General features: G+C 64.8%; 6 protein-coding genes across 6 annotated transcripts; 2 read left to right on the top strand and 4 right to left on the bottom strand.

Annotated features, from left to right (window-relative positions):
• Positions 1 to 23: 23 nt before the first annotated feature.
• Positions 24 to 1,906, bottom strand: EMIHUDRAFT_456579 (hypothetical protein; the record flags this gene model as incomplete). The annotated part of the gene is made up of 4 exons (XM_005782759.1): positions 24 to 659; positions 736 to 1,011; positions 1,164 to 1,482; positions 1,738 to 1,906. 4 exons carry the CDS (start codon positions 1,904 to 1,906, stop codon positions 41 to 43), a joined length of 1,383 nt encoding a protein of 460 aa, XP_005782816.1. The 3' UTR covers positions 24 to 40.
• A 675-nt stretch (positions 1,907 to 2,581) lies between these two features.
• On the bottom strand, positions 2,582 to 4,999 carry EMIHUDRAFT_442524 (hypothetical protein). The gene is made up of 6 exons (XM_005782758.1): positions 4,486 to 4,999; positions 4,127 to 4,376; positions 3,825 to 4,075; positions 3,687 to 3,730; positions 3,253 to 3,407; positions 2,582 to 3,184 (listed from the first exon to the last, which is right to left on the bottom strand). The coding sequence occupies exons 1-6, from the start codon at positions 4,990 to 4,992 to the stop codon at positions 2,676 to 2,678; spliced, it is 1,716 nt and encodes a 571-aa protein (XP_005782815.1). The 5' UTR covers positions 4,993 to 4,999; the 3' UTR covers positions 2,582 to 2,675.
• An 836-nt stretch (positions 5,000 to 5,835) lies between these two features.
• EMIHUDRAFT_72646 (hypothetical protein) lies at positions 5,836 to 8,418 on the top strand (the record flags this gene model as incomplete). Its single annotated transcript, XM_005782757.1, has 9 exons — positions 5,836 to 6,508; positions 6,538 to 6,800; positions 6,840 to 6,974; positions 7,007 to 7,096; positions 7,183 to 7,380; positions 7,481 to 7,598; positions 7,630 to 7,751; positions 7,818 to 7,920; positions 8,075 to 8,418. The coding sequence occupies 9 exons, from the start codon at positions 5,836 to 5,838 to the stop codon at positions 8,416 to 8,418; spliced, it is 2,046 nt and encodes a 681-aa protein (XP_005782814.1).
• A 204-nt stretch (positions 8,419 to 8,622) lies between these two features.
• Positions 8,623 to 10,837, bottom strand: EMIHUDRAFT_232898 (hypothetical protein; the record flags this gene model as incomplete). The annotated part of the gene is made up of 7 exons (XM_005782756.1): positions 8,623 to 8,949; positions 9,104 to 9,445; positions 9,614 to 9,674; positions 9,796 to 10,009; positions 10,150 to 10,258; positions 10,369 to 10,471; positions 10,539 to 10,837. 7 exons carry the CDS (start codon positions 10,835 to 10,837, stop codon positions 8,623 to 8,625), a joined length of 1,455 nt encoding a protein of 484 aa, XP_005782813.1.
• A 909-nt stretch (positions 10,838 to 11,746) lies between these two features.
• Positions 11,747 to 13,085, top strand: EMIHUDRAFT_456577 (hypothetical protein; the record flags this gene model as incomplete). The annotated part of the gene is made up of 4 exons (XM_005782755.1): positions 11,747 to 11,803; positions 12,139 to 12,301; positions 12,382 to 12,649; positions 12,802 to 13,085. 4 exons carry the CDS (start codon positions 11,747 to 11,749, stop codon positions 12,842 to 12,844), a joined length of 531 nt encoding a protein of 176 aa, XP_005782812.1. The 3' UTR covers positions 12,845 to 13,085.
• Positions 13,086 to 15,485: 2,400 nt separating this feature from the next.
• Positions 15,486 to 16,940, bottom strand: EMIHUDRAFT_442523 (hypothetical protein). Its single transcript, XM_005782754.1, has 4 exons — positions 16,128 to 16,940; positions 15,961 to 16,059; positions 15,706 to 15,890; positions 15,486 to 15,655 (listed from the first exon to the last, which is right to left on the bottom strand). Exons 1-3 carry the CDS (start codon positions 16,803 to 16,805, stop codon positions 15,801 to 15,803), a joined length of 867 nt encoding a protein of 288 aa, XP_005782811.1. The 5' UTR covers positions 16,806 to 16,940; the 3' UTR covers positions 15,486 to 15,655; positions 15,706 to 15,800.
• Positions 16,941 to 17,372: the final 432 nt, after the last annotated feature.

The following is a 17,372-nucleotide window of genomic DNA, read 5'->3' as shown; positions in this document are numbered from 1 at the left end:
TCACCGGACTGGTCGCTTTCTCTCGCCTTTTTTTGTGTTTTTAGGGGGGCCCAAAATTCTCGCACTCGGCGAGCTGCGTCTGGCGGGCCTCCGCAGCCCCGCGGCTGCTCGAGCCGATCACTCGGCGCACGGCGACGGCGAGGGCGAGCATCGCGACAGAGGCGACGAGCACCGGGAGGCTAAGTGGGAGGCTGCCGGACGCGTGCGTCGGCGAGGGCTCGACGCGGGCGCGCGACGGCACCGTCCCGCCTCCGTGGCGCACGGCGAAGGAGGCCTGCAGCTCCGGGACGGCTTTCGACCACACATTCCCGTCCGGCCAGGTGATGGTGCGCGCGGGCGAGGGCGCCCACTTGCCGACCAGCTCCTTCGGCCCGCCCTTTGGAGAGAAGTCGAAGTGGATGCTCGTCATCTTTGGTCCGGTGCAGAAGCCCTCGAGGAACCAAAAGGTGCCGTCGTCGGAGCCAACCATCTTTAGGACGTGGGGCGGGTCCTCGGCGATAAACCGCATGCCCCGGAAGGTGCCCACCTTGAAGTGGTGCGGGTCGAAGAAAACGCCGGTGTGGTCGTCGGCGGCGTCCAAGAGAAACGCGCGCGTGGGAGCCGCGAGCAAGGCCCACATGTTGCCGTCTGGCCACGTGATGGTCTCGCCGGGCGACCACCTGCTCGCGCGGCGCGGGCACGAGGGTGAGTCTCCCGCCCGGCTTGGCCTGGGATGCGTCGCAGCGCAAGAGGCACCTGCCGGTGGCGTCCGATGGGCCGCCTTTGGGACTGAAGTCGATGGTGATGTTGCGCATGCCGAGACCGCTGCAGCGGCCCTTGAGGGCCCACCAGCTCGTCCCGTCATCGGTGCCGACGATGTTCAGCTCGTGCGGCGGTGACTCCGAGACGAAGCGGAGGCCAGCGAGCGACGAGTCTGAGCGGTAGTGGTGCGGATCCCGCCAGACGCCGGCGCCGTGACCGGTGGCGCGCGCGAGGATCGCCGCGAGGAGGAGGGCGCGGGCCGAGGCTGCTCTCACAGGGCGGGCTGCTCTGACCGCAAACATCACCCGACGGACGCTGCCGGCCGCTGGGTCCATGTAGTGCGGACGTTGTTTTCTTTTTTTAGCTGAAGGGGACGGAGGGGATTAAAGGCTTCCAAAAAAGAATTGCCCGTGGGCGGCCACGCTCCGCGCCACGGCGGCACTGCAGCGCGGCCCAAGATGCCGATTGGGTGCTTCATCAGCTTGTCAAGGTCCATCTTGACGTTGTCGGCGGAGATGCCGTGCGGACCCCACCCTTTCGCTGCCTCCTCATACAGGTGCGAGGAGTGCAGCAGCGCCTTGGACGGGATGCACCCCACATTGAGGCACGTGCCTCCCAGCCGTCCTCGCACCTGTATGCAGGCGACTTTCATGCCAAGTTGGCCCGCCTTGGTGGCGGTGGGGTAGCCGCCCGGGCCGCCGCCGATGACGACCATGTCGTAGGTCTCACCGGTGGCGAGGCCTCGGGACAGGCGCGGGCGCACGGCGCGGGCGAGGGAGCGGCCGAGCATGGCTGAATGTGGCGAAGGCCGAAGGACGGCGGCGATGCCTCGATGAAAGTGCGGTCTGCCGCGCGGGCGAAATCTGCCGGTAAGAGAGGCTGTTGAGCGCGGTCGCTGTGAGCTTCACCTCATGCCATTTCCGTGCGAGCCGCGCTCCGTGTCTTTTATGAGATCAAATGAACGTCTTTACACACTCATCGGGTGGAACCGCTCACTGGAGAGCGCCGCCCTCTCGCGGCTCTCGAGAGCGAGTTTTCGCCAGACAGCCACACGTCCATTATGGCGCGCGTTCTCGCCGGACGGACGTTCGCCGGCAGGCCGCGAGGGCATCTGCCGGCGCTCGTCTGCCAAAGTGGCGCCAGAGTGGAGAACTGGAGGCTGCATATTCAACATACTGGCCGAGGCGGGTCTACCGTCCGGCGGCGGCGGTCTACCGTTCGGCGGCTGAAAAAGGGGTAGACGCGTCTACCGCGGTCTACCAATTCTACCGGTAGACTGCAGTCGTAGGTTCATTGGTATCGCCGTGCCGTCTTGTCGACCGCATTCGGGACCGCATTGGCGATTCGGCCTGCCTCCGCCACCGGCGATCTCATTGTCGGCGTCACTTTATTCTCGCAGGCATAGTCCCTCCCCGCCTGCGTAGTGCGCGATCTGAAAGTTTCTTGGGACAGGCGCTGTTCAAAATATGCGCGCGTCTTCTGAGACACGCGCTGATCAAGGTATGCACAGCGCCTCTTTTGAGACAGCAGCGCCAATCGGAGATGCACCGCGAGCAATTCGGGATGCGCGGAGCAACTAATATATGGACTCGCGTATCTTAGGATGCTCGATCGAGCATACCGAGGACAGCGAGCGTCTAAGTAGGGCACCTACTAGACGCACTCTGATCCAGAGACGCATTCGGCAAACAAAGATGGGGGGGGTCGCCCCCCCAGACGTCCGGGCGCAAACTTCAGAGGGACTCTTACGAGTTAGAGAGAGATTTTTAAAGACCAACAAGAAATCACGACTTTCACGAGTTATGCCGCTCTCTGGACTCTGCGACGAAACCAATTCGTGCTATGAGTTTTCACAATCAGTTCCGGTATAGCCCCGAGCCCAAAAACCTGGGGCCAGTTTTGCTGCACATTGTGTCGTGAGTTCGGTGTAGACGCTACCCCTCAAGTTGCGCGATCACGCGGGCGACGATGACTGAGTACACGGAGCACACAACCACAAACACCACCGGGACGAGGGCGCCCCCGCCACCCACGAGAAGGGCCGCGCCAGACACCATGGCGACGGTTCCGGCGGCAAACGCTGCCTCGTGCTGCAGCTCGCCCCCCGCCCACACCGCCACACCTGCGAGGGCGGCGTCGCGCCGCTGGCGCTCTGGCACCCGCTCGTCGTCCTCGCCCGCGGCGGCCGCCATCGCCTCGGCGACCGCCGCGCGCCCGTACTCGCCGTCGGGCGCAAGCGCCGCCGAGATTGCGGCGCGGGTGAGTGCCCTCCTCGCTGCCTCCGCCCCGTCCACGAGCACGCTCGAGCCGCTGTCGTCGGGCGGCAGCATCGAGCCGTCGTCGTCGTGCGGCAGCATCGGGTTCATGGGAGGCGGCGGCATGTCCTCGTCGATGGGCTCGACAAACGCCATGGGGAGGGCGTGCTCCCCGCCTGCGTCGCCGCCTGCAGGCTCGGCTTCATCGATTACTAGACTACTCCCTCCTCATACCATCTCTCTCTTGGCCGCACGCCTGGATTGGCCTCCTGCCAAGCGGCCTCCTCTGCCTGCGCGAGGCGGACGAGCTCGACGGTCGACGGCAGGATGACCTGCATGATGAGCTTCGTGTCGTAGCCGGTGTTGGCGCCATGCGATGGCTGGTCGCCAATGTACCAGCCGGCGAGGCTCCTATACAACAAGACGTTGGTGGGCTGTCAGGAGCATACAAGCTCGGGATGTAGCCGGCGATCTCGTGTGATCTCGTGTGATCTCGTGTCATCTCTGCTCGTCGCGCCTCATCTCGACTCATCTCGTGTGATCTCGTGCCGATCTCGTGTGATCTAGACTATTCTCGTGTGATCTAGACTATTCTCGAGACTATTCTCAAGAGCACACGATGTAGCAGGCGATCTCGTGTCATCTCGTGTCATCTCGTGTGATCTCGTGTCATCTTCACTAACTCAAAACCCGATTGGGAGTGAGGCGACCAGGGCCATGCGGTCCGCGACCTCCTGATATGCCGAGGAGGGACTGGGTTGGTGAGGAATGGGGTAGGCGATGGTGTGTGAGGAGGGCGAGGGTGACGAGCGTGCGGGGCGGCGGCGCCTCCGTGATGAGCACGCGCGGCGGCTTCCGAAGGTTGCCGTCCTTGTCCTCCTCCGCCTTGGGCCGCAGGCATAGTCCCTCCCAGCCACCCGAGGAGACGTGCCGCTCCGCCTCCGGGGGCGAGGCGTCGGCCGGGCCGAGCCCCGCCCGCCATTGCGACCCGATGGGGCCCCTCCGCAAGCCGTCGGATGCCAAAATGCCCGTGGACCACTCGATCGATCTGAACTCACCCGACAGGTGGGCCTCCGCGCCTGGGAGGAAGAGGGGGGGGAGGGGGGGGGGAGCATCTGTGCTCAGCGCGCCAGGCCAATCTCGGACGGTATCCGGGCTCGAGGTGAAGACATCAACCCCGTTGAATATCTCGCCGCAGTAGTAGGCGGCTGTGTCCATCATCAAGGACTCTCGGACAGTGGGGTCGTGCGCGCCGGGGGTGCCCGCGAGTAGGGCTACTTCTTGGCCCCCAGTGACACTGACCTCGGCCTTGAGTTGGAGCTGGGTCCGTCCTGCGGGTTTGTCTTCCACCGAGAAGTACGGCGAGCACGACTTGTCCTCCTGCGGCCGGAGGGTCATGACCGCGATGGTGAGAGGGCAGGGCGTGTGTGTGTGTGCGCGCGCGCGGCGGTGTGTGTGTGCGCGCGCGCGGGTGTGTGAGGGGCGTCGCCTTGTAGATGAGCGGCCCATTCTCCTCGAGCGGCAGCGGGACGAGGGCGAAGTCGAAGCCGCTGCCGATCGGAACCTTGACCGGCGTGCACGCCGGCGTGCCAGGCGGCAGGCCGTTCGCGTAGAGTCCACCCAACCAGCGCTCTGACGAGTGACCCATCGGCCTGCCGCCCTGCTTCATCACTTCGCGCCACAGCAGCACGAGCGTTGCTGGCCCACGGGAAAGCGCGTGCTGGTGCTGCTGCGTTGTGCAGTGCGGGCTGCCATCGAGAGCCAAGGAGTAGACGTTGGTGTAGATGGTGCCGCTCTCGCCCGCCCGCGGCACGCCGTCCAGCAACCGGTCGTCATTCCAGTCAACGCGGCGGTCGTCGTCCGCCGACAGCCGGGCGCACCGCGCGCTGGTGGCGGCGCCCGCCGCAGCGCAGGAGATGCCGACGCACAGCCTCCGCGCCAGCTTCGCCGCCGCGTTCAACGGCGGCAGCAGCGGCAGCAGCGAATGAAGTCGCATCTCGGCGTGCGCTCGCTTTAGGTAGGTTTTCTTTTCCCGGAGGTATCACTTTATTATTCTCGACCCGACACTATATGGGGAGACATGGGGGGATATGGAGCTCAACCTGTGGGGAGATGTGGGGAGATGAAAGCGCACACGTCCCGCCACAGCGTGGACCGTGCTTGTAACTCAGTCCTCAGACGACGCTCGCTAAGGACGCACGAACTAAATGTCGCGCACTGCTTTCCACGTGGCATGCCTCGCGTGAAGGGCGTGACACACACACTCCGCGAATTCTTTTCCGCCGAGATATGTCCGCCGACGAGGGGTTTAGCCTCTGCAGCGAGCGAGCGCTCTCAACTTAGCCCCCGCACAGAGCCGGGCTCAGACTTAGACGCTGTATGTCGGGGGGCCTGAACTTAGACGACATAAGGCCAACTCCGGGTAAAACCCGGGTATACCTGCAAAAGTCCTGGTTTACCCGAAAAATACCTGGACGCGTCCCACATACCTCGAGAACCTCGAGAGAGTGTTTATAACATTCACAGTAGGGAGATAAGAAACAAGAACCTCGCATGCGACGACAGTGAGGGTGTGAGAGACAGACCCAGGGAAGGTCTTTCACTACCTTACAGCCCCTGTCTAAGCTCAGGCTCGACAGAGGTCGGTTTGAACATTGCGCTTAGCGTGTGGACCACTTGCTCGATGTCTCGCGTCGGCGTGTAGTTCGGGTCGTACAGGTACTCATCAGTCTCAGCGGCATTGCCATGGTAGACCAAGACCACCTTGTACCGCAGTGCGGCGCAAGCCAGCAAAGTGGCATGCTGGCACGGCCACGTTGACATCACGGGACTGCTCCTCATGGCTCGCGCGGCGGTGAACATTGAGATTGGCGTCTCCACTCCGACCGTGGCCGACCTGAAGAAGCACCTCGCGCTGGCGACCGACCAGTGGCAGGCAAACTTCTGCGTCGTGCCGCTCGCCCACCCGCGCTACTGGCGCGACCACCGTCGGCCGCGCGCGGAGCAGTTCACACGGTCCGACTTGGTGCTTGACTCGAACGCGTGGTGCCGGCTGGTGGTTGGCAAGCTGTCGCCGTGGATCCGGCTCGACTCGGCCGACGAGGCGCTGCGCAAGCAGTCCGAGGCCGCCTTCAAGCAGGAGGTTGCGTGGGCGGCACACCTGAACGTGCCCGCCGTCATGCTGCCGCCGGTCGGCTCGGACGCGGTCAACTACGCGCACTGCGTCAACCAGGCGCTCCTCTCTGCGCCGCACATCCAGTTCTGGGTGCGGGTGCCAATCACGCACCCGCCGCAAAGCACTGCCGAGGCGGCGGGCGGCGACGAGGACGGCAGCAGCGGCACCGGCGCGTGGGCGAGCTGGAACCGGCTGCGCTGCCTGTGCGAGCACGCGCCCAACCTGGGCGTGTCGCTCGAGCTGGGCGCCGACCTGCCCGACGACGAGGCCGAGCTAGAGCGCTGGCTCGGCGAGCCTTCCACCCTCGGCCTTCCCGGGAGCCCTCTGGGCATCTTGCGTGAAACCGCCTCGGAGCCCTCCGCGCAGGCGAGCCGCTCCGCGCGGTCGTCACGCCGGCGGTCGCATACCTGACGAACAAGCGCGGCTACCCGACCCTCTCGCGGAGGCACCAGGCCGCCCTCGCGCGCCTCCTGCAGCACAAGCCGCGCCTGCTCGTCTCTGGCCGCGCCGACGCGCACAGCGAGGGGCTCGGCGCGCACGTCCAGTACTTGCGCTACCTCGTCTCGCAGCGGCTCGCGCCGTCGCAGCAGGAGCGGCCGCAGCCGAGGGCGGCAGCGGGTGAGTCGCTCGTCGGCGAGTGAGGCTTGCCCGTGTGCGGCGAGTAGGAGCGGTACGAGGCGCCGTACTACGACTTTCTGCAGGCGCCGCTCCAGCCGCTGCAGGACAACCTCGAGTCGCAGACGTACGAGACGTTTGAGAAGGCGGGAGGGGGCAGAGGCAGACAGGGGGCTCTGCGGGGCGGCGTCCCTTCACCGGGGCGGACATGCGTGCACAGGACCCGGTCAAGTACGAGCGGTACGAGAGGGCCGTCTACCTCTACCTCTGCCAGCGGCACCAGCCTGGCGGAGAGCCCGCCGTCGTGATGGTACGCTACTTCGTTTAAGCCCGACCCCGAACCCCGACCCCGACCCCGACCCCGACCCCGACCTCGGATCCGGACCCTGACCCCAGGTCGTCGGGGCGGGGAGAGGGCCCCTCGTCGCCGCGACGCTGCGCGCGTCCGCTGCGTCGGGCCGGCGGGTGCGTGCCTTCGCGGTGGAGAAGAACCCGAACGCGGTGGTGACGCTGCGAGGCCGGTGCGCGACCGAGGCGGGCTGGGACGCGGTGACGGTGGTGCCGGGCGACATGCGCGAGTGGGAGGCGCCGAGAGTAGCCGAGATCGAGATCAGCCGAGACCAGCCGCGATCCGCCGAGTACGCTCTCTGCGCCCCAAGCGGCCTCCTTCTTCTGTTCCCTGCCTCCCCTCCAGGCGCCCGTGCTGGCGGACCTGCTCGTGTCGGAGCTGCTCGGCTCGTGGGGAGACAACGAGCTCTCGCCAGAGTGCCTCGACGGCGCGCAAGCGCCACCTCAAGCCGGCCATGAGGCGCGTCCAGGACACGTCCACGACACGTCCTGTAGGCGCGCAGCGCTACCTCAAGCCGGGAGGCGCCTCCATCCCGACCGACTACACGTCGTACGTCGCGCCGCTCTCGTCCTCGCGGCTGTGGAACGAGGCGACGCCCTCCCAAGGGACCCGCGACGTGTGCGGGAGACACGTCGTCCGACACGTGTCCGCGAGACATGTCCCGCAGGTGAAGCACTTCAAGGACTTGGCGCACTTTGAGACGCAGTACGTCGTCAAGGTGCACCGCATGGGCGTGGCCCCCGCACCACTCGCCCTCGCCCCGACCCACGACCCACGACCCTCAGGTGCACAACGCGTACCCGATGTGTGCGCCCCAGCCGTGCTTCGTCTTTACGCACCCGTCGGACGCGCGCACCGTCGCCGAGATCGGCGCGACCGACAAGTCGCGGAAGAATCGTCCTGGACCCTTCCCGGACCCTCCTCGGGACCTACTTGTAGGCGCGATCGACAACTCGCGCGTGGCGCAGCTCTCGTTCGACGTGCCGCTTGGCGGCGAGCTGCACGGCTTCATCGGCTACTTCCACTCGACGCTCTGGGACGACGGCTCCGAGGCGGTGCACATCTCGACCGAGCCGAGCACCGAGTCGGTCGGCATGTTCTCGTGGTTCCCGCTCTTCATCCCGCTCCGCACGCCGGTCCTCGTGCCGGAGGGAGGCCGCGTCGAGGCGGCCTTCTGGCGCAACGCCTCGCGCCACCGCGTGTGGTATGAGTGGGCGCTCACCGAGCCGCAGCCGTCGCCCATCCACAACCCGAACGGCCGCTCGTACCACATCGGCCTGTGAGCCGCCGCGGAGAGGACGACTGAGCCGGAGCGTGGAGCTGGAGGAGACGTCCGGTGTGGCCGTGAGTGAGATTCACAGGACACAGCCCAAAAGAATAAGCTCTCTACGTACAATGAGAGCAAGAGATTCATACACCATGGACTAGAGTCTAGACACCTCGCAGACTCCTGACTCGCAGTCTCCCAATTCTCAAGACTCAAGCACTCAACCAGTCAACAAACCCCCTTCGGACAAATTCAGCCCTCTGTCGAGAGCGCCGTCGGGGGCGACGACGGGGAGCAGCCCCTCAGGCGATGCCCTCCAGTGGCGGCCGCCTCGCAGTGCGGGTAGGCCGGGACTGCCGTAGGCCAGCGTCTTGTACTGACGCTTCCAAGTTTGGAAGTGGAAGAACGCGCCCTCTTCGCAGCCGCCTTGAAGCTCGACCGGGGCCATAACTTGCGCCCACCACGACCCGTCTGCATGCTCCACATTCCAGTTCCAGCTCCACTCTCCAGCTCCTTGTTCGCCGGGCCAGCCCGAGCGGTTGAGTCGCTGTGGTGGCGTTACAGGGGGCTGCGTACGTCACAAAGCGCGGCGCAGGGCGTGGGCGCGCACTAGTCCAAGTTGGGGCATCGGCTTGGCCTAGTGAGGGGTGACGTTGGGAAGGGGCATCTAGAGATGCGGGTGCCAAAATGTCGATGCAGACGCGGTACTGGGACTCCACCCAGCCCTCTGATGGGCACGCTGGCGAGAGTTCCACGCGGAAAGGGGGCCCCACGGTCCGCTGGGCGCCCGCCATTGCCATCGACGGGGCGGTATCCATCCTGCCCTGGCCCAGACTGCACGCGGCTGAGCCGCCCGACGGCACGGCGCGGTCAGCGCTGGCATCCCTGAGGATTGCGCCATCTGCAAAGAAGACCGGCCTGAAGTCCATGTCTGCAAAGGCCTTGGGGGCGTAGCGGACGCGCGCCGAGCTGGTCGCGACGACCCACGAGTAGCAGCCCTCGTCGTCTGGGAAGTATTGCTCGTGCGGTCCGCGCCTTGAGCTCTGCGGGACGGGTGGTGCGGGTGGTGAGGGCTATGAGGGAACGGGAAGAGTGAGGGCGGCTGCGGTGAAGGCAGACGAGGGCGTGCGAGGGCGTGTGAAGGCGGTGATGGCGGCGACGGTGTTCGTGGCTGTCCGATGGCATCACAAGCGAAGCAAGGAGGAGCGGACCTCAGCCTCACGGCTCTTGGCCTCGAGCGACTCGGTCAGCCCCGCGCCCAGCCGCGGGCACCTTGAGGTAAAGAGAGATGCGGACAATGTTGTGGCCCTCTGGCGATGGGCAGGGGATGGGGTCCCTCTCGCATCGCCTCACTCCAAGGGTCACTCTCGTCCAGCCCGTGCTAGGCCCACACCTCAAAAAGAGCGCGTTGACGGACGGCGTGTTGCGGTGAGGCGCGAACTGGCCGCGCAGATACAGGTTTTCAGTATCACCCTGGGTGTAGGTGAAGATGTCGTAGTCCCGTAGCTCTGTCAGCTCGATAAAGAGTGGCAAGTCGCCGACAAACAGGTCCATGTCTGTGTATGACCAGTGCGAGTAGCCTCGGAGGTAGTCTCGGAAGACAGTGCCTAGGGAGCGAGTCAGGACCGAGCGTGCGGCGGGACGGTGGCGGAGCGCGCATGGCGCACACGGCCTGCGCGCCGTGGGTCGGCTTGAACTGGGTCAGGACGTAGGGAAAGTCGCGGAAGGCAATTCGGAAGAGGCGCACCTGACCGTGTTGCAGAGGGAGCGAAGAGGGAGTCCGAGATGGGCGCATACAGGCAGCAAGGTGCGGGCGGAATAGCTAGCGCGCCAGACGGGGACTGTCCGCCTCGCGCCTAAAGTCAGCAATCGCGTGCGGCTGGACCCGAGGCGGCGAGCGAGCTCGACTATTCATGGGCAAACCCAAGGGCAGCCGCAAGCCGAGTGCCGAAGAGGCTGCCAAGACCTTTTGAAAATGAGCCAGATTAGAGGGGCGCGGCGCCACGTCTGGGTACGAGAGCATGTAGGCCTTGGCCGCCAAGGTTGTATAATTTGACGTTGTCAGGCACCTCGGGCCGCGCCGCGCCTGCGGTCAACGGTTGTTTGGAGAGCTCACCCGGCACGGGCATGTGTCACCCTGCACCGCTGCTTTGCTCGAGCAACTGCCGGTGGGCGCTGTGTATTCTAGGGCAGCAGCCCTCGTGAAAGATCAGCCAGTCAGCAATGAAGCTAGACCGGCTGCACGAGGCGAAGAAGTAGGGCGCCCAGACGGGGAAGGCCGAGCCGATCCACGGCAGAGTAAACGCAATCCTGAACTCTGGATGCCGCAGTAGAGGGCGCTCCTGAGCGCTGGTCACACCGAGTGGCGGCGGGAGCGGCACAGCGTGCGCCACGTGGGAGACGCAAAGCACGCACAGCAACCTGGCGTCGCGCATTGGTCGTGAACTCGAGTATAACCCCCAATGTGTCTCCCATTGTTCAGAATGATTACCCTTTTCTTCGCCCAAATATTTGGAGATTCGGTGTGGAAATACATCACATAGGGGAGCGAGAGCGACCGCGTGCGTAGGTAGGTGACAGACAGACAGATGAGAGACTCACACACACACGGGAAGCATCCATCCATGGGGGGAGGGGGGAGGCAGGCTGCGGCACTTACTTTCTTGCTTGCTTGGTTGGAGCACTTGGAGTGCGGTCATTAACCGCACGCCCAGGGCCGGGGAGCTAAGAAGCGCACCCAGCGGGCCGGACGATTGGCATCGCTGACTGGACCCTACCTAGGTGGTGGTGCACTTGGAGCACTTGGAGTGCAGTCATCAACCGCACATCCAGGGCCGGGGAGCTAAGAGTGGGTATCTAGTTTTTATTGAGCTAGCCTTCGATGTTATGAAACAAACGCAAGGCGGACACAAGCACATCGCTCTCTCGGTCCCACAGACATCCCGCACACCCGCCGCACACCCGCCGCCCCCGCGCTCGCCCCACCCCGGCCGGGAGAGAGGGGAGTGACAGTTTGGGATGGCAACAGTCGAGATACCTCGCACTCCATGTGCGAGAACGCAGAGAGAAAATGAAAGCCGTCCGGCCCCCAAGTCCGGCTCACGCGCCCCGAGCTGACCCTCTACCGCACTGGTCACTTCCGCCCCCTCGCTCCCAACCCATCCACCTCGCCGACCGCAGAACCGCGCATCTCTTGGAGCACTTGGAGCACTTGGAGTGCAGTCATCAACCGCACATCCAGGGCCGGGGAGCTAAGAAGCGCACCCAGCGGGCCGGACGATTGGCATCGCTGACTGACCCTAGGTGGTGGTGATCGGCCGCGAGTTTTTTTCGCGTGAGATATGATGGCGGACGCGTTTGCCGTGCCCTCCGCACGGGCCTTTGAGCAGCGGTGGGCGCCGGTAGTTTTTTGGCGAGAATGATGGCGCTCGCCTTTCATGAACGAACCCTTGCATTTCCACCCTCGCCGCCTCCGCCTCCGGCGCTAACCGCCACCACCGCCGCTGTCGCCATCATCGCCGGCGCCACCGTCGCCGCCGCCGCCGTCCTCCTGTCGGTGTTTGCCGTATGCGTGTACGTGGCCCGGCGCTTTAAGGGACCCGCCGAAACGGCCCCCACCGCCGCCCCGGCCCCCACCGCCGCCCCGACCCTAGCGCCCGTTGCGGTCCGGCGGGTCGTGACGCTCTCCTCCGAGTACACCGACGCCCCGAGCATGATTGGGGATGTGTCTCCGAAGGAGGCGGCAATCGCCTGGCTCGCCGGTAAACAGATGTCCGGCCGGCGCCGCGCCGCCTTGCACCGCATCACGGCGGCGAGGGGGCGGTCGGCCGCCGTCAACGTTGCCGCTCCGCCTCTCGATCACCTGCCGGTCGTGGTGCGCTCGCTGTCGAGAGAAAGCGGTGTGTTGCTCGCTCCCTGCCCTTGGGTTGTTGATGGCGGGGTCTCACACCGCTCGCGCCTACTCCCCTGCCCTCTTCAGCCACCTCCGCCTCCTCCGCCGTGTCGTACGACCTCACCCCGCCGGCCTGCCTCCCGCCGCCCGACCTCCACTCGCCCCGCGACCTCGCGCCGTACCTCGAGCACGGAGGCCTCGAGCGCGACGACGAGCAAGGAGACCTCGAGGCGCCGCCCGCCGCCCTCAAGGCCGCCCACGTCAAGCCGCGCCGCCACTTCCACGCGGGCAGCTTCGGCTCCGCGTACTCGTCGTTTGATGATGGGGAGGAGGAGGAGCAGGAGGCCGTCTCGCCGTGCAGCCCGACGGCGGCGAAGCTGGCGGCGGCCGCGGCGGGCGGGCGAGGCCAGGCGGATGGCCGCCGTGTGGTGTGGCGCGACTCCTTCGCGCGCGAGGGGAGGAGGGCGATGTCCTTCCGGCGGAACGTGCGGCTGCCCGGGATCCAAGACACCCCCACGCAGTCGGGCTCGTCGACGAGCGGCTCCTATAGCTCCCTCGCGGCGAACCGCCCCCTCGAGGCGGGCGAGTTGCAGTTGGACGCCGTGCTCGCGCCGCAGGGAGAGGAGGGAGGGGAGGGAGAGGGAGGCGAGCCGGACACGCCTCCGCCGGCTTCGGCGAGGCTCGCTGCTGATGGGGCAGCCAGTGGCGGGTCCCCTCGAGAAGACGACTCGGACGCCGTGGAGCAGGTTGAATTGCACCTCGAGGTTTAGCAGTTTTTACAGCTGCCGTCTGCCGAGCGCCGAGGTCCACGGGGGGTTATAGAGGGGTGCTGAGGTAACAGGTTCCCAAAGGCCAAAGATCCAGGGTCGCCCCCTCCTCGCCCAAAACTGTGCCGCTGGTCTCCGAAAATGTCATCCGCCTCTTAGACTTACGACGTACGAGCAAAAAAATCAGGGACGCGACCCACACCTTGCTCCTTGGGCGTTGGGGAGCGAAAAGGAATCGACGCGATGTGCAAAGCATACAAGAAGGGGAGAAGGAAGAGGAGAGACGCCAGTGATGACGAAGCAGAAACTAGCGCAGACGAGAGCAGGGCAGAGCCGGGGACTGGGGAGCCGGAGCAGACGGCATCGGCCGCCGAGGGAACGTTGGGAAGAGGCACGAGGAGGGCGGCGACCTCGACCGACTATCTATGGAGGACCCGTCGCCAGACGACGCAGGGCAGAAGACGGTGAGGCGGAGCAGACGCGCAGGGCGAGACGAGGGAGGGAGCAGGACTTTGCGGAGATCAGCAGGAGGATGTACGAAGAGATTAGGAGCAGCAGGGACCCGAGGGACCATGTGGAAGACGGCTAGTGCTAGTCCCCCATCGGGAGGACGACCCCGGCTAGTCGCCGACCACACCCACAAAGAACCCTGCACAAAGATCGCAAGGGCGGGGGCCTGTTCCTTTTTACCCATCTCACAGTAGAGAGGTGTCCGTTTTTGATTTATTTATTGGGGTGGGAGCACTTTGGAGCACTTGGTCTTGGAGTGCAGTCGGTAACCACATCCAGGGCCGGGGAGCTAAGAAGCGCACCCAGCGGCCAGATGATCGGTATCGGGCTACGGGCAAGAGAGCCCTGACCCCTAGGGGGGGGTGCGCGTTCGCAGGGAAAGGGCCGTAAAGTAAACGCGGGTCTCCGAGGGTTAGACACTGGGCGCGGCTGTGCGAGGGAGCAAGATCTTCCAGTGAAAGTACTTTGGAGCATTGGCACGTAACGGGTCTCATTTCTTCTATGATCTCGTAAAATGTGAAAACCCTGTCAGCAGAGTCCTCCTTCCTACCTACGGGAAATGAGGCTTCGGCCAACGAGGCTTCGGCCAACGAAACAAAAAAAAATCCTCGCCCTCCGCCCGCCCTTGCCTCCGCCCAGCCCTCCGCTCTCCGCTCTCGCCCTCCGCCCTTGCCCTGGCTGGCCTGGGTGGCATCTCCTCATCATCACGCGCCAAGTGGGAGGGAAGTGGACGGGGCCCTGAGCCGACCTAGCCCTAAACGGAACGGGGCGCCCAACACGTGCCCGGATTACTGTGCCTTCCCCGGGTGCAGCCTTTCGGTTCGTGAAGGGTCGGTGCGTGTCGTGACCCCCTGGAACACCCGTACCCCCGCACCATCTCCGTCGCTTGGTTCCATAACCTCTGCCACCACCGGGAGGCGGCCAGGGCTTCATAGACTCGGTCGAGAGACCCCAGATTGGCATCCATGCCTCTCTGGACAGGGTGGCCCGCCACAACGACCCCTGGAATTGCGACTCGCCGCTTTCCTCCCGCTGTGATCCTGTGTGAGCTCTGTGTCTTGATTTGCCAACAATATACCTACAACCTACGGGAAATGTACGCGAAGAGCCACATACAATGAGAGAGAGATTCTCCCAGTAAGCTAAAAGTACGTACAATGAGAGATTCTCCAAGTAAGCTAAAAGTACGTACAATGAGAGAGAGAAGCTAAAAGTACAATGACAAACTCTTCGGAGACAACGGAGCTCGCTCCTCATTCATCGCAAACGCCAAACCCTGCCAGCAGAGAGCAGTCCCCCCGCGGGTACTGTATTCTGTAGTATGTTCGGAAGAGCCACATACATTGGGAGAGGGGACACAAGGGCCCCTCCAGCTCCACCCTCCACACCGCGTAAACTCCATACACGCGATCGTCGCCGTTCGCCCCTCTCTGCTCTCACACCGCGCGCGCGCTCTCCACCCCGCTTGAGCGTTGAGGCAGGCTTGTCCTACTGCGAACCCCTCACCACCTTAGAGTTGGAGGCAATGCCTTCTCGGGTCCGAGGGAAGCCTCAACTGGAGTAGGGAAATTTGGATTTTGGTCAAACGCCTGCTGGGGGCAGCTTCGCGGAAGTATTCCGGTGAAGCCAGATGATCCCACTTGTCAACAGCAGAGGCGCCAGCGCCATCAATAAGGTAAGGTAAGGTAAGGTAAACTTCTCCACACACACGAGGTGGTGGGGCAAGGGGGGGCAACCCTCGCGTCTCCACGTCTGACGACAGGAGCCCCACGGCATTCAAAGTGCAAGGCCCAGTGCGCGTGGGTGAGCGGGGTGTGTGTGTGTGTGTGTGTGTGTGTGTGTGTGTGTGTGTGTGTGTGTGTGTGTGTGTGTGTGCCATCAATATCCCCCGGGGACTCTCTACTTTATTGGGACAAGTTCTCGCCAAAACACGTAAAAGCTAAAACAAAAGCTGCGTAAAAGTCCAAGTCCAAGAGACAACGTGACCTCGACGCTCGAGAGACGAGAGCGGCGCAATCTCCCCGGGGCAGAGTCAGAACGAATAGTATCAGACAAGCCGCCATATTCAGAGGAACAGAACGTAACGCGCGACGTGTCGGCGAGCGACATGTACATGTACATGTTGTTGTGCAAGCGCCCCCGCACCACGATGACCCAGCCACGTATGGAAGCGCGTGGCCTTCACGAGCTGCGGGCGAGAGCGAGAAGGCCCGGCCGAGCAGACCGCCTCTAGTCGAGGGGTGTCGGCTCCACCTCCTCCTCGTCGGATCCAGTAAGGTCGATGGAGACAGGAGGCCCCTTTGGGATCTTCCGCATGCGCTCCTGCGCGAGGGAGCCGGGCCGAGCGCTCGGGCAAACGCGGGGCGGCGCACGGGCGGCGCGGCGGGCGCGCCTCTGCGTCGACGATGCGGCGGGCGTTGGCGCGAGCCTTTGCGACGCCGTCGGAGCAGCCCTCGGTGGAGCAGGGGTCCGGGTCGAGCAGCTTGGCCTGCAGCACGGTGTGGTGGTGGGGTGCGGGGGCGTGCGGGGAGGGGAGGGCGCTGCTGTGCGCGCCACCTTGTCGCCCTTAAGCAGGAGGAAGAAGGAGTCGCGGTAATTCAGAGTCAGCTCGGCCAGCTCCGGCGCCCCCTGGACGGGGCCGACACACCACTCGCCCGCTTTCCACTGGCCGTTGCTGCCGAAAGCCTTCGAGCTCGACGCGGCGGCGGTCGCCGAGTGCCCTCCCTTGACCATGTCGCGCTCGGAGGCAGAGGCGCGAGGGCCAGCGAGGTCGGGCTGGTGTGAGATGCCGTGCTGGTCTTGCTTCACCTCAAAAGCATAGCCCTGCCGCACGCGCAGCGTGATGATGCCGCGCGACCAGTCGACGGGCGCAGAGGCGATGCCGCTCCCCGCGCCCTCGCCGCCGCCCTCGCCCTCCTCCACGCGAGTGTGGGAGTACTGAAATTCGGACGTGATCGCCTGCCCCTCGTTGCGCTTCACAAAGCCGGCATAGATGTGCTTGCGACCGGCCATCCTGGGAGCCTGGCCGGTGGTGTCGACAGCGTGCATGGCATCCACCTTCTTGCCGTCGAGCTCGACGTCGAACGCACACATGCCCTCACCGTGGAACGTGACCTCGATCGAGAACTTGGCGCCCGGCCGCGCCTCGACGATGTGATGCCCATCGATGACATGCTCCGGCTGCGCCTCGCCGTTGAGGACCACCTTCAGCTCCCAGTCGCCCTGCCGAACCATACCAGCGGAGGGCCAGGCCGGGACGCAGTACAGGACGCTCACCACCCACCTGCCGGAATGGGGTGGGCTGGGGCTCGACTCGTAGCGGTGAGCAGTGGGTGGTGGGCTGTGCGCAGTGCGCAGCGCGCGGAGCGCCAGCCAACCGACCGATGAACTCGGGATTTTTCTTTTTCGTCGGTCCCTTTTCCTTGCGGCCTAATTCTTCTCCTCCGAAAAAAAAGCCCCCAAGGACAGAGACTGGCACCGGTCCGCATCATCCTGCCAGCCCGCATCAGCGCGCGCAGATCGGGGGGGATGGCTTGCGCGCAGCCAGAGCTGCGAACGCAGGCGGATGCGGCTGCAGATTGAGAAAGCCCGAGTCGGATCACCTGCGGCGCGCGCCAGCGGAATGCGAGGAAGAATGTCGGCTCTCGTGCAACCGCGGCCCGCAGCATGCGTGCACACCTCTGAACCGAGCAACGGCTCGAGGCGTTGCCTGGAGGCCGCAGTTTTCTTTGGCTTGGCCAGATCCGACGACGGTGGCGTCGCCTCCGGCTCGAGCAGCGCCACCCGCGCCTCATCCGTCGG

The sequence above is a fragment of the Emiliania huxleyi genome (genome assembly GCF_000372725.1).
Source record: "Emiliania huxleyi CCMP1516 chromosome Unknown EMIHUscaffold_186, whole genome shotgun sequence".
In the NCBI taxonomy this organism is placed as follows: domain Eukaryota; phylum Haptophyta; order Isochrysidales; family Noelaerhabdaceae; genus Emiliania; species Emiliania huxleyi.
This window is presented reverse-complemented; position numbering and strand designations above follow the sequence as displayed.